Source organism: Chrysochloris asiatica, unplaced genomic scaffold (assembly GCF_000296735.1).
Source record: "Chrysochloris asiatica unplaced genomic scaffold, ChrAsi1.0 scaffold00184, whole genome shotgun sequence".
In the NCBI taxonomy this organism is placed as follows: domain Eukaryota; kingdom Metazoa; phylum Chordata; class Mammalia; order Afrosoricida; family Chrysochloridae; genus Chrysochloris; species Chrysochloris asiatica.
The window spans coordinates 1888058-1901265 of record NW_006408702.1 but is presented as its reverse complement, the minus strand read 5'-3'; the positions used below and the strand labels follow the sequence as shown (position 1 = coordinate 1901265).

The window sequence follows — 13208 nt, the reverse complement described above, 5'->3', positions numbered from 1 at the left end:
GTAACTTAGGATTTAATTTTTGGCCTATTTCCTCTTTTGTCTGCTTGTCCCACTCCACAATCCCTGTTCAGGACTTTTTTCTGGTTGGAAACAGTTCAGGGCCGGCTGTGATCGTTTGGTTTTAATTGGAAACTGTCTCTTTAAATTTCGAGGAGATCTGTGCACATGCTAGTAGAACCCTCCGAGTGTGGGCCTGGGGTGTCCACTAGCTCAGGCACCCCTATAGTCACCAGAATGGAGGTGCGCAGACAGCAACGGACTAATGGACAGATACCAAAAGAAAAGAATGTCCACTCCTTTATCTCAGCGGTTCTGCCAGGTGTCTGTGGCCGTTCCAATCCTTCTTCCGCATGATCTCACCCAAGATGGTGGCTCCTGGAGCAGCCGAGCATCCCAGACTAGAAAGCAATAGATTTCTTGCTTCTGCCACAAATTCCCCCAGCTGTGAGCCTTCCAACCTTCTCAGTATTCCTTTATATGCGGTTCAGAGTTCTGGGACCATCCCCTGAGCCTGCTTGGTCGGGTATTCTGTGTTGTTTTTGGCGGAGCTCTTTGCTACACGTCCACCCGATCCGCCATCTTGTTTGTTTTCATGACTGCTTTTTTAAAAATCACCCTGTTTCCTCTACCTTTTCCTGTCTGTAAACTCATACAGTAAGACTGTCCACGTCTTCACCGTTGTCTTCTCACTGATGTGCAGACACGGTGGCACTGTTGAGGAGCCGTGAACACTGAGTGACTGAGGCCAGGTGCCAGCCCACGGCCAGGGCTCTATGCTGAAGCCATTGGCTTTTACAGACTCCAACACTGAACATGCTTCTAAAAAAGCCTTGCCTGTTTACGCCTATCACACAGCTATAGTGTAGTCCACTCTGGCAGAACCCTGAAGCTGACGCTGTACTTAAAGCAGGCCCCTTCTCCACCCTTCTCAGCTGCCCTCAGATGGAGGAATGAATAACACAAGCCTGGTGAGAATACCCGTGCTCAGGTGTAACTGGTTGCTCTGCAGTGGAGCCCTGGTGGACTGATGTCCCAAGTGGCAGGAGTCACAACTGCTGGGAGAACAGATGACCCTGTGGTCATTTCTGAGGACTCATGAGGATAGAACAAGAATAAAATGTTGGAGTCACACACAGAGGCCCTAGTTTCAAACAGCGAAGTGTGGAGTGCACGGGGCATGTGCATGGATCACAACATTTGATGAGAAGCCACAGTAAAGGGACCTGGGTTGCCAGAAGCAGAAGAGAGTCCTATCTTTGGAGGAGGAAAGAGGGGTGCCTCCAAGCTCAGGATCTGGGAGAAGGTGATGGCAGGAGAGAGCACTAGAGCTACCTCTGGGTGCTCCGCTGGCTGCTAGGTGCAGCTGCAGGGAGCTCAAGGTCTAGAAAGGAGGCTAGGTGGTATTCAGGTTGCCCTAATGGTTTGGTTTCTACAGTAGGGAGAGCTCACCCCATGGTGGGTTGTTCCCTAGAGAGAACAATTGTTAGTTGCCGTCTAGTTGATTCTGACTCTCGGTGACCTATGTTATAGAGTTGTTAAGTGCCATCAAGTTGGTTCCAACTCATAGGAAACCTGTATAGGGTTTCTGAGGAGCAGCTGGTGAGTTTGTACCACCGACCTTGCAGTCCAGTGCTTAAACTATAGCAGCACACCAGGAATGTTGTTGTAGTTGTTGTTAAGTGCCATTAGTAGGTTCTGACTCATATCTACCCTCCAGTAGCACAGTGGTTACGAATCGGGCTGGGAACCGCAAGGTCAGCAGTTCGAAACCACCAGCTGTTCCATGGGAGAAAGATGAGGCTTTCTGCTTCCATAAAGATTTACAGCCTCGGAAACCCTGTACAGGGTCACTATGAGTCGGAACCGACTCCATGGCACATAACAACAACAACATAGAGTTTCCAAGGAGTGGATGGCGAGTTTGAACTGCTGACCTTATGGTTCAAACTGACCTTGAAGTCGAGTGCATATTCAATAGCCCCACACCAGGACTCCCCACCAGGAGTGGTGGTAGTGGTGATGGTGTTGTAGTGTGGCGTCAGTTCTGACTCACAGCGACCCTGTGTAGATCCACTCAGTGGAGTTCCTTGGATGTGATCTGAGCAGCAGTAGATGTCGTTTCATGACAAAAAGAAAAAAGCCCACAAAGTGGCTAGCAATGGTAGAGATGGATTTTGGAAGAGTTTGACTTGTTCATTGCCTTCAGCTGTATTGATTGGACATGTGTCTGTCTCTTTGTCATACTGTGGTGGCTTGCATATTGTGATGCTGAGAGCTATGCCACCGGTATTTCAAATGCCTACAGAGTTATCCTTGGTGGACGGGGTTCAGCGAAGCTACTGAACTAATGAATAAAGACCTAGTGATCTGTTTCCAAAAATCAGCCAATGAAAACCCCAGAGATCACAACCGAATAGTGTCCAGCTCACTTTGTACACGTCATGAGGTGGACTCAGTTCACAGAGGAGGATGTCACATTTGGGGAAGACCCTTGGTGGGCTGGATTAGCATAATAAACACGACAAACATGCCAGCAGTCATGAGGAGGCTGCAGGGCTGGGCAACGTTCTGTTGTAAATGAGCGCACCATGAGTCAGAGTCAACTTGACAGCACCTGTTTGTCTGTCTGTCTGTCTCTTTGTGTGAACTAGGTACTGCTGTAATAGATGTCTGTCTGTCTGTCTCTCTGTGTGAACTAGGGATGGGGCAGCAGAAATGACCACAGAAGGTGAGGTCTTCATCCCAGAGCTCAGAAAATAGCCCACAGATCAATGAGAAGGGGAACCAGAGAGCGCAAACTGCCATGCAGAACCAAGTGACTGCAAGTGAGTGAGCGCCCCCCTCTGTCCGGAGGTCAGTCTGGCGCCTGTTTGAGAAGGATCCCTCTACCCTGACAAGCAGATGCTGAGCTGACTGAACTGAGGAGCATCCACAGACTGTGTGTACCATTTCTGAAGCACAGGCGAGTCAGGATGCAGATACTTAGGGGTGTGTTGAGAGTCGTGGGCAGGTAGATAGAGTGGGACTTGGTACCCTCGGGTGTAGAGAGTGGGCTTTCTTCTCAGTGCCATAGGAAGCCTCTGGAAGATATAAGCACAGGAGTGGCATGAACTGACTGGCACTTTACAAGTTCCCTCACTGGGGATTCCCTTACCCAGGGGTCATGGAGCCTGATGCTCAGGGCCCCTGGGACCACTCACCTGCATAGTTACTTCAGAGGAGAAAACCTCTCCTTTGAGCTCCATCCTCCTCAAATGCGGTGATGGCTTCTTAAGGGACTAACTTGATGTGCTTTTGCCTGGGGTGGTGGGGAGACAGGAACACACTGCAGATGGAAGCAGGTGGTACTGGCACCAGAAACCCTGGATATGAGCAGCTGAATTGGAAAGCCAGGCTGCTCTACAGAACTTTGGTTGTTTTCAGCTTCCTTAACAACCGTGCAATGGAATGAAAAACCTGAGACATTCCAGGCAAGTTCTGTTTGGAGGAAAAATGACATAAATTGTACTAAGTTACCATGTGAAACAGACAAGACGCTGCTCTCTGGTAATGGGTGTTACAAGTGTTGGGCCAGAGCTGGGGTTCTCACACTTCAAGGAAGTCAAGAGCCCCCAAGGGATTGTCAGATACAGATGGCCAGCGCTCCCTTCACCTCCCAGGTTTTCTGAGTCAGCATGTCTGGGGGATGGGAGTGAGAACTTGCTCTTCTAAGTGCCTGGGTGGTGCTGATGCTGCTTGTCTGGTGGGGACCCCACTCTGAGAGATGCTATGCTGGCGAATGTAGCCTCTCTTGTCTGTGGGGTTTGGCCCTGAGGGCGAAGGATAAGGATCAATGCAGGGCTCCTAGCTACACAGTGAGGAATGGATCTTGTGAAGACCGACAGTACTGTGGGCAACTCCTTCCACAGCCCTGATCGCTGGCCACCCCCAGCCGCAGTCACTGCTGGCAGCAGGCCCGCCGGCTCAGCCCCAGGTGCCAAGGGAATGTGACACACACAGCTAGGGCCTCAACGCTTGCCTGGGATGCAGCCACATCTGGAGGCCAGAGACAGACTTTCCAGACCATTGGCCGTGTTGTTCTCAATCCAACCAGGTGTCTCCCTTAACATCGGATGGCCAGAGCCTCCCAGTTTGCTCTTGAGCCCAAGAGTTTCCATGGGAAGAGGCCGGGAGAGTTTGTCCGTGTCTTGGAAACCTGCTGCACAGCGTGTTATGACTGTTGTCAGATTTTCATCTGGCATGTCTGACTGGGTGGCCAGGGGCTGAGTCTACTTTGTTATGCTGCTCTGTGAAGTGGTGGTACAGGCCATGCCAGGAGGCGGGCACATCGTCAGGCTCTAATACCTGCCGTTTGGGATGGGGATGGCCTAGTTATGTGTCAGAGGAAATGCCTTTCTACAGGCTTAGTAGAAAACAGGATTTAGAGCATGAAGTCCTTTTTTCCTGTCCATTGCATATTTTTTTTTTGTGTGTGTACATTTTCTCAGAAGGCAGTGTTGGCTCAGGGGTAGACTTCTCATCTTTCAGGCAGCGAAACGGGTTCAATGCTCTGCCGATTCACCTCATGTGCACCCATAACCCATATGTCAGAGAAGGCTTGTGTGTTGCCATGATGCTGAACAGGATTCAGTGGTGCCTCAAACTAAGACAATAGGAAGAAAAGCCTGGTGATCTGCTTCTCAAAATCAGACGTTCAAACCCTCTGGAACACAATGGTCTGTCTGATCTGCAACCCATTGTGATGTCGCAAGATCTGGCAGCATTTCGTTCTACTCTACACGGGGTCTTCATGACTTGGGGGCCAACTCAATGTCAGCTGACCCTTGTCAGCTCAAGGGAAGTGACTGACTGAGCAATGGAGTCCGTGTGTGTGGAATGCACATAATCCTGGACCTTAGTGCAGCAAGGTGGGAAGGAGAACTTCTGGTGAGCAAGTATCTTCGTATTGTTTTGTTTTTCCTGAAACTTACATCATTCCACGTGGGCCTGTCAGAGGTTATTTCCTGAAGTCGACAGGATTCCTTTCTGTCTGTGGTATTTGGCTGGCGTTGACATAACACGCGCTGGGTGTTTAGATTACACCTTTGAAAGACTATACAATTTGAAGTCTGTCTCTCGTAATCTCATGTTTTCATTTCCCTCAGTGTTTTGAAATTTCATGAACTGAGGTTTTCCAGTTTTGTGCCCAGTCCCACTGGTAAATATTTCAGAAAAAAAGTGAATTGCAGCCTCTGAGTGGTTCTTGAAATACTAGAAACCAGGGAAAAGCTATTATGTACTTTCCCCATCTTCACTCAGGTGTGAGACTAGGGAAAGGCATGACTTCAGAATTGGCCTGTCCACTCTAAAATAAATAACTACTGTTTAGTTCTTGAGGAAAAGAAACTTTGAAAAAAAGAAATGAAGTGAGAACAGAACAACTGAAGGTATTCTGTTTTCCCTTGTGGGAAAAATGCTAGACAATGGTAGACCTTATTTAACCTGACTAAGAGATTCAAAGGGTAACCGCCAGTGGTGACTTGGCTAACTAACCACTTTTTCCCTACAGCTGTTCTGATACTGTGTGTGCTTGGCTTCGGACACATATGTGGTGGGCATGGAGTTATTGGCCAGCACCACTTTCCCTGAATTGACCCTGGCTACATTTCCTGTAGCGGTTGTTGCTTTGGGGTGCTCTCAGTGTATTGATTCTGTAAATGGAACACCAACTGTAATCATTTTAATGCCCTTGCTGCAAAATTCTCCCTTCTAGTTGTGTCTTTGAGAAAAATATAAGTGGATATTAATCTCACTTTAGGTTTCTTATATCCCTTCTCTTGATACTAAGGTCTTTATTTATTGCATTACTTTATTATTACATTCTGCCAACAAGAGGTACAAAATTGAGAACGACAGATCCTTTTTTGTGACTATAATTTGACCTTAGTGATAGACTGGTTAGAATGAGGAATTCAGGGTCTAAAGAAAGGAGCTGGGCCTTTTGGCTGCACAGACCTGGGTTTGAATCCGCGTCCTCACTGGCCCTTTACAGGTCTTGTTGGAGTTGCATCATTGAGCCTGTTGGTGTGGCTGAGATGGGGTGGACAGGTAGTTATGATGTGTCCAGCACAGACTGGGTGCAGCAGGGACCCAGAGGGCAGTGGCCTTGCTCCTTCTCATCATAAAGTTCTCCTTCAACCTCCTGCAGGAAAGCCTAGTTTCAAGGTTCCTGCCAGGATCATGTGAAACTCCGTTTATTTATTTTTTTAAAATAACTTCTTTCTGTACACCTTCCTATTTACTGATATCTAACAGATCTGTGTTGGAAGAAGTGCAGCCAGAGTGCTCGTTGGAGGCCAGGATGGCTAAACTTCTTCTCTCATACTTTGGATATATTGTCAGAAGGGACCAGTCACTTGCGAAAGATATTATGTTTGGTAAAGTGGAGGGTCAGAGAAAAAGAGGAAGACCCCTAGCGACATTGATTGGCAAAGTGGCAGCATCGATAGGCTTAAGTGTGGGAACAATTGTGAGTTTGGCCCAGGACCGGGCAGTGTTTTGTTCTGTTATACATAGGGTCTCGATGAGCTGGTACCAACTCAATGGCATCTAACAACAACAACAACAACAACTTAGATGTGTGTGGGGGGGGGTGGGGGAGCAGAGGATATATTTATACACATACATATGATTCCAGAGGTTTTCTGTTTTTATTATACGCATTGTTTTTCAGAGAAATGAAATCTGGGTTATCATTCTCATATAGATGGATTTTTATATGTGCCAATAAAACTTTATTTATAAACACTGAAATGTGACTTTCACATAATTATTCTTTTTTGATCTTGCCTCTGGTTGGAAGCTGCATTTTTTTATGTGATAGAATTGCTGTTTTGGGAATTGTTTTAGATTTATGGAAGAGCTGAGCAGGTGGTGGAGAGATTTCCCTCCCCCTTATTTGTGGTGCATTTATTACAATGAATGAACCAACACTGGTACATCGTTGTTAAGTGAAGGCCACACTTTATTCAGATCTCCTCACTTTTTAACCTAATGTCCTTTTTAATGTAGGATCCCATTCATTATACCACTGTATTAAATAATAACAACAATAAATACATATATATATAGTTCTTCATTTATTTTTTGTCTCTTGATAGGTATACAATATGTTTCAGCACCAGAGCCTTGGAATTAAAGTTAACGTTCAAGTTACCAAGCTTGTCCTGCTACAACAACGTCCTGTAAGTTCCCGGAGGTCCCTTTCTGAGTGCGCAGAAAGCCACTCTTCTTGAAGCCCCCTGGTTACCATTGAGTGCTGAGGAGGAACCCAGGTGGTGTCTGTCTTATTCATTCCTCCCTGGCTTTGCAGGAGACAACAGTGCCCTGGGCCAGCGGCCAGGAATGTTGGGGGTAAAGCGTGGTTTGCGCTCACCTACTTGGGGGCTATGTGCGTTTCTCCTAACTGCTGGCTTGTTTTGCGCTAGGCTCCCGACTAGGTGGAAAGGCTTGATGCTGAGGACTTTGGATCCCAGGCACCTCTGCTGGAGCTCTAGTCAAACTTTGACCCAAATGGGGATTTACCATAGCACTGCCTTCTGAGTCTCGAGTTGACTACTTTCTCACATGGCAATGTTACCTGCAGAGTCAAGCAATACGTATAAGATTGAAGAACTGTGCTTGGCTTTGTACACTGTTTTATCTGCAGAAATGAAAACCGTGTCTCTAGTAATCTAGTTTTCCTTTGACTTGAATCACGATGGCCCCTGGAGTCAGTCTGCATAGTGACTAATGCTAGGTTTTTATTGAGGTGGGGTACAATGTCATTGAAAGTTGTCTCAGTGAGCAACTGTCTCAACTACAAATTCAGCAGCAGCATCTGGTCATACACCCTGGCTTCTGTGGGAGTGTGTTTCTCTAACTGCCTCCTGATTTCTCTTAGGCCAAACTGTCCATTGGACACCATGGTGAGCGGTCCCTGGAGAGTTTCTGTCACTGGCAGAATGAAGAGTATGGAGGAGCGCGGTATCTCGGTAACAACCAGGTGCCAGGAGGAAAGGATGATATGCCCCCTGTGGATGCAGCTGTCTTTGTGACCAGGTAAAGCTGAATCCTGCCTGGAACTGATATGAGACAGGGAAAAGACATTCCCCTTTGGAGAAGAAGTACAGAAGACTTTATTGAGAATTAAGACTTGAAATTCAGACCTTGGCCCACCTATCAGAGCCTCCGTTTCCTCAATAGTAACATAGGATCAAATGATAGTACCAAAGGAGCTCTGGGAGCGTAGTGGTTACAAATCGGGCTGTGAACTGCAAGGTCAGCAAAACTACCAGCTGTTCCGTATGACAAAGATGAGGCTTTCTGCTCCCATAAAGATTTACAGCCTCAGAAACCCTGTACAGGGTCGCAATGAGTCAGAACTGACTCCACGCACGTAACGACAACAACTTCTAAGGTATGTAGGTTAAATGAGTTCTTGTGTGTACTTTTCATAGTGCCTGGCAGGAAGTTGGGATACAATGGGTACCAGTCACTGTGACCATTATTATTACTGAAGTATTCTGCTGCTGCTGTTGTTGTTGTTAAGTGCTGTCGAGTCGGTCCTAACTCATACTGACCCTGTATAGGGTTTCCAAGGAGCTGCTGGTGAGTTTGAATTGCAGACTTTGTGGTTCAAACCTTATGGCCCACAGTGCTACATACATTATATGTACACAGTACCGATAGTATTATGGTGGCTGGTGGCTGTGTGCCATGGAGTCGGTTCTGACCCATAGCGACCCTGTACAGGGTTTCCGAGGCTGTAAATCTTTACGGGAGCAGAAAGCCTCATCTTTCGCCCACGGAGCAGCTGGTAGTTTTGAACTGCTGATCTTGCGGTTCGTAGCCCTATTCGTAACCACCACGCTACCAGAGCTCCTTAGTATTATACAGATACTGAAATCCTAGGTAACCCAGAATCTTATAGCTTCTAAGAAAATTATTTATTGTTACTTTACCTTACCAAATAAAGTGCCTGTTGGGAAAGAGTTAACCTGTGTTTGAAGCTGCTTTCAGACTGTCTTAAGCCCAGTGTTAGGGAGGAAAGTGATTCCACAAGCTTCCTGTGGGAGGAAGTCCATATAGACGTGGGTGTGCCGTGGCAGCCACCTTTGACTGACCGTTCATTGGCTTGTCCCTCAGTTACAAGTACCGGTGGCCATTGAGTCAGTTCTGACTTGTGGCAACCTCATAATGTGTCCGAGTAGAAGTGTGCGCCGTATGATTTCAGTCACTGGCTTTTCAGAAGTAGATCACCAGAGCTTTCTTCTGAGACACCTCTGGGTGGACTTTCAGTGACCACTAAGCATATTAACCATTCGTGCTCTAGTTGGCACAACCAAAGCGGGCAAGAATTCCCACAGAATTCACCTGGAAACTGTGTTGAAGCAAGGAGCTTCTTTATAGGTATAGAACGAGGCTAATTCTTACAGATTGTGAGAGACACCAGGGTCCTGCCAGATGACAGAAACCAAGCTGCTTCCCACAAAAAGGAATTATTTCATTCCTTTCCTTCATCTCAAACTTTTCTGAGAAAAACCAGCTTTTGTTGGTTGCTCAATTTCAGTAACATAACTAAAATGTGTACAGTGTCATATCAAAAATCCCCCTTAGAAAATAAGCAGATACTTTTAACTTAATCCATGAAGTTAAAAATATCAAAATTGTATTATAGTTGCTAGGAATATGTCAAGTTTGAGTTTTTTTCTATATTTAATTTAAGAAAATGACTTCCAAAATTACAGTCTTTTTTTTTTTTTTTCATGTTTCCTCTCTGCATTTACAGGTAAAGTTGTGGAAGGGAGAATATTAGTTCATGGTTGAAAACATTGGTGTTGAGTTGGTTGCATTTCTCGGGTCTCTAAGTCCACTTGGAAGTTCTACAATCCAAGCCCCAGCCACAGGGCAATGTGGCTCCCTAACCTTCTTCCCTGAAACAATACATACCATAAACCTTGCCATATCACACACCACACACATGCGATTCCTCTTGGAGATGTCTTATCAATTGCCAACCCAAAAGTGTTAAAATGTGATTTTGTAGCATGGTGGTGATGGTGGCTGTGTTCCTTGGAGTTAGTTCTGACTCAAACTGATTCTATATAGGGTTTACGAGACTGTAAATCTTTATGGGATCCGAAAGCCTCATGTTTCTCCCGCACAGTAACTGGTAGATTCGAACTTCTGACATTGGTGGTAGCAGGCCAACTCGTAACCCACTATGCTGTGGATCCTTTATGAAAATATTCAATGCTTCTATAGGAAGTCAGATGAATCTTGGCTGAAAGCAGAGAATACCAGAAAGGTGTTTACCTGTGCTTTATTGACTATGCAAAGACTTTTGACTGTGTTGGTCATGACAAGCTATTGACAACATTGTGAAGAGTGGATATTTCAGAACACTTGATTGTTCTCACGAGGAACCTGTACATAGACCCAGAGGTGGTCATTTGACCAGAACACGGAGACACTGAATGGTTTAAAATCAGGGAAAGGTTGTATCTTTTCACCATATTTATTCAGTCTGTTGTTAGGTGCCATCGAGTCGGTACTGACTCAGAGCCACACTATGCGCAACAGAACAAAACCCTGCCTGGTCCTGGGCCAACCTCACAATTGTTGCTGTGTCTCAGCATATCTCTTCCACCACTGTGACAATCCATGTCTTTGGGGAGTCTTCCTCTTTTTCTGTGACCCTCCACCTTACCATACATGATATCCTGCTCCAGCGATGGGTCCCTCCTGACAATATGTCTAAAGTATGAGAGATGAAGTCTGGCTATTCTGGCTTCCGAGGAGCACTCTGGCTGTATTTCTTCCAACACGGATCTATTTGTTCTTTTGGCAGCCCATGGTACTTTTAATATTCTCCTCCCAACACCATAGCTCAAATGCATCAATTCTTCTACGGTCTTCCTTATTCACTGTTCAACATTAGCATACATATGAGGTTATTGAAAAGACTGGCTTGGGTCAGGCACACTTTAGTCCTCAAATTGACATCTTCGCTCTTCAACACTTTAAAGAGGTGTTGTGCAGCAGAATTGCCTAATTCAATATATCGTTTGATTTCTTGACTGCTGCTTCCATAAGTGTTGATGGTTGACCAGAGCAAAATGAGGTCTTTGACAATCTCAATCTTTTCTCCAGTTATATGGAAGTTATTTATTGGTCCAGTGGATTTTTGTTTTCTTTACATTGAGGTGCAACCCATACCGAACACTGTTTGTCTTTGATCTTCACTAAAGTATTTTAAGTCCTCTTCACTTTCAGAAGCAAGGATGTATCATCTGTGTATCACAGGTTGTTAATGGGTCTACCTCCAATACTGATGCCTTATTTTTCTTCAAATAATTCATCTTCTTGAATTATTTGCTCACCATACAGATTGAATTGAAAGAATACAAACCTGGTACACACCTTTCCTAATCTTAAACCATTCAGTGTTCTCTTGTTCTGTTTGAACAGCTGCCTCTTGGTCTAGGTACAGATTCCTCATGAGCACAGCTAAAGTTCTAGAATTTCCCAGTGTTGTCCGTAGCAATCTGAAGCTTTTGCATAGTCAATAAAGCACAGGTAAACATCTTTTTGGTATTCTCTGCTTTCAGCTAAGATCCGTCTGACATCAGCAATGATATTCCTCGTTCCTCATCTCTTCTGAATCTGGCTTGAACCTCTGGAAGTTCTCAGTTGGTGTATGTTTGCAGGTGTTTTTATATTATCTTTAGTAAAACTTTACTTGCATGGGATATCAATGATATCGGCCAGTGATTTCCACATTGAATTGTGTCACCTGTCTATAGAATGGACAAATACGGATCTCTTCCAATCTGTTGGCCAGGTAGTTGTCCTCAAGATTTCTTGGTATAGGTGAGTGAGTGCCTCTAGTGTCGCATCACTTTGTTGAAAGATTTCAAATTGTATTCCATTTATTCCTGGTGCCTTATTTTTTTGCTAGTGACTTAATGTACCTTGGACTTCTTCCTTCAGAATTATTGGCTCTTGATCATATGTTACCTCTTGAAATAGCTGAACATTGACCATTTGTTTTTGGTACAATGACTCTGTATATTCCCTCCATCTTCTTTTTGATACTTTCCACATCATTCACTATTTTGCTCACAGAATCCTTCAATACCTTCTGCAAGTTGAGGCTTGAATTTTTTTCTTCAGTTCCCTCAGCTTGAGAAATGCTGAGTGTGTTCTTCACTTTTGGTTTTCTGACTCAAGGTCTTTGCACATTTCGTTATAATACTGACTTTGTCATCTTGAGCTTAATTTTTCTGATCAACTCTTTCATCTCCTTACTTCTTCCATTTGCTTTAATGTCTCTATGCTGGAGAGCAAATTTCAGAGTCTCTTCCTGACATCCATTTTTGTCTTTTCCTTTTTTCTTAATGATCTTTTGCTTTCTTCCTCTGTGACGTTCTTTTCTTTTTAAGTTTTTATAGTGAATTCTGTGGGTTTACATGGGGGAACATCAGCTTTACATTCATCCTGTAGCATTTTGTTTCATTGCAATGATTACAGTCCCCTCCATGCGTCATCAAATAACCAAAGGATACATATCCCATAGGTCCGCACTCTCACCCGCTCCCCACAGCTGTCAGCACACAGCCCCTCTCCCTCACTGAGTCCCGTGCTCCCAGCCACTCCATCTGTCCACGTCATCATCTCTGTCTCCATGTTTGGCGTCACTGCCTCTCTGGGTAGAGTCAGGCTCTCCGTTCTTCTCACTTGATGGTCCCAGGGACCTCCACTCCTGGGCTGTAAAATCAATTAGTCTCCTCATTATGTCAAAAAACATCTACCTCTACATTTCTGACCCTCGCAGTCAATCCTGATGGCAATTATTCACTATTGTACCACAAGAGTCTTAGCCCCACTTCTTTTCACCAGCCTGGTCCCAACAGATTGGAAATCATTCAGTGGAGGTTCTACCTACCCCTGCCCTGTCTGGAACTAGGCTCCCTCTTTAAAGCTTGTAAGCCAGTCACTTCTTGCCTTTATAGGTGTCCCCACCCCCCGCCCATTTTGGGTAACAAATACCTAAGTTGCTCATCCTTGTCAACCCTGTGTACTGAGGGGGTGGGAGTGATTCTTGCTGTAAAGATTTGTTCCCTTTTTTGAGCTACTGTATCCATATGTATAGGTAAAGTTCATCAAATTGTAATGGGTTACTCTTT

At 45.2% G+C, this 13208-nt stretch overlaps 1 protein-coding gene across 1 annotated transcript in view; it reads left to right on the top strand.

The window, feature by feature from the left end:
- Positions 1–13208, top strand: part of ADAMTS17 (ADAM metallopeptidase with thrombospondin type 1 motif, 17) — a 744430-nt gene that overhangs the window by 170439 nt on the left and 560783 nt on the right. Inside the window, exons 5-6 of the mRNA XM_006872136.1 lie at positions 7140–7223; positions 7922–8079. Of these exons, the coding sequence (XP_006872198.1) occupies positions 7140–7223; positions 7922–8079 (242 nt within the window). The remainder of the gene's footprint in view (positions 1–7139; positions 7224–7921; positions 8080–13208) is intronic.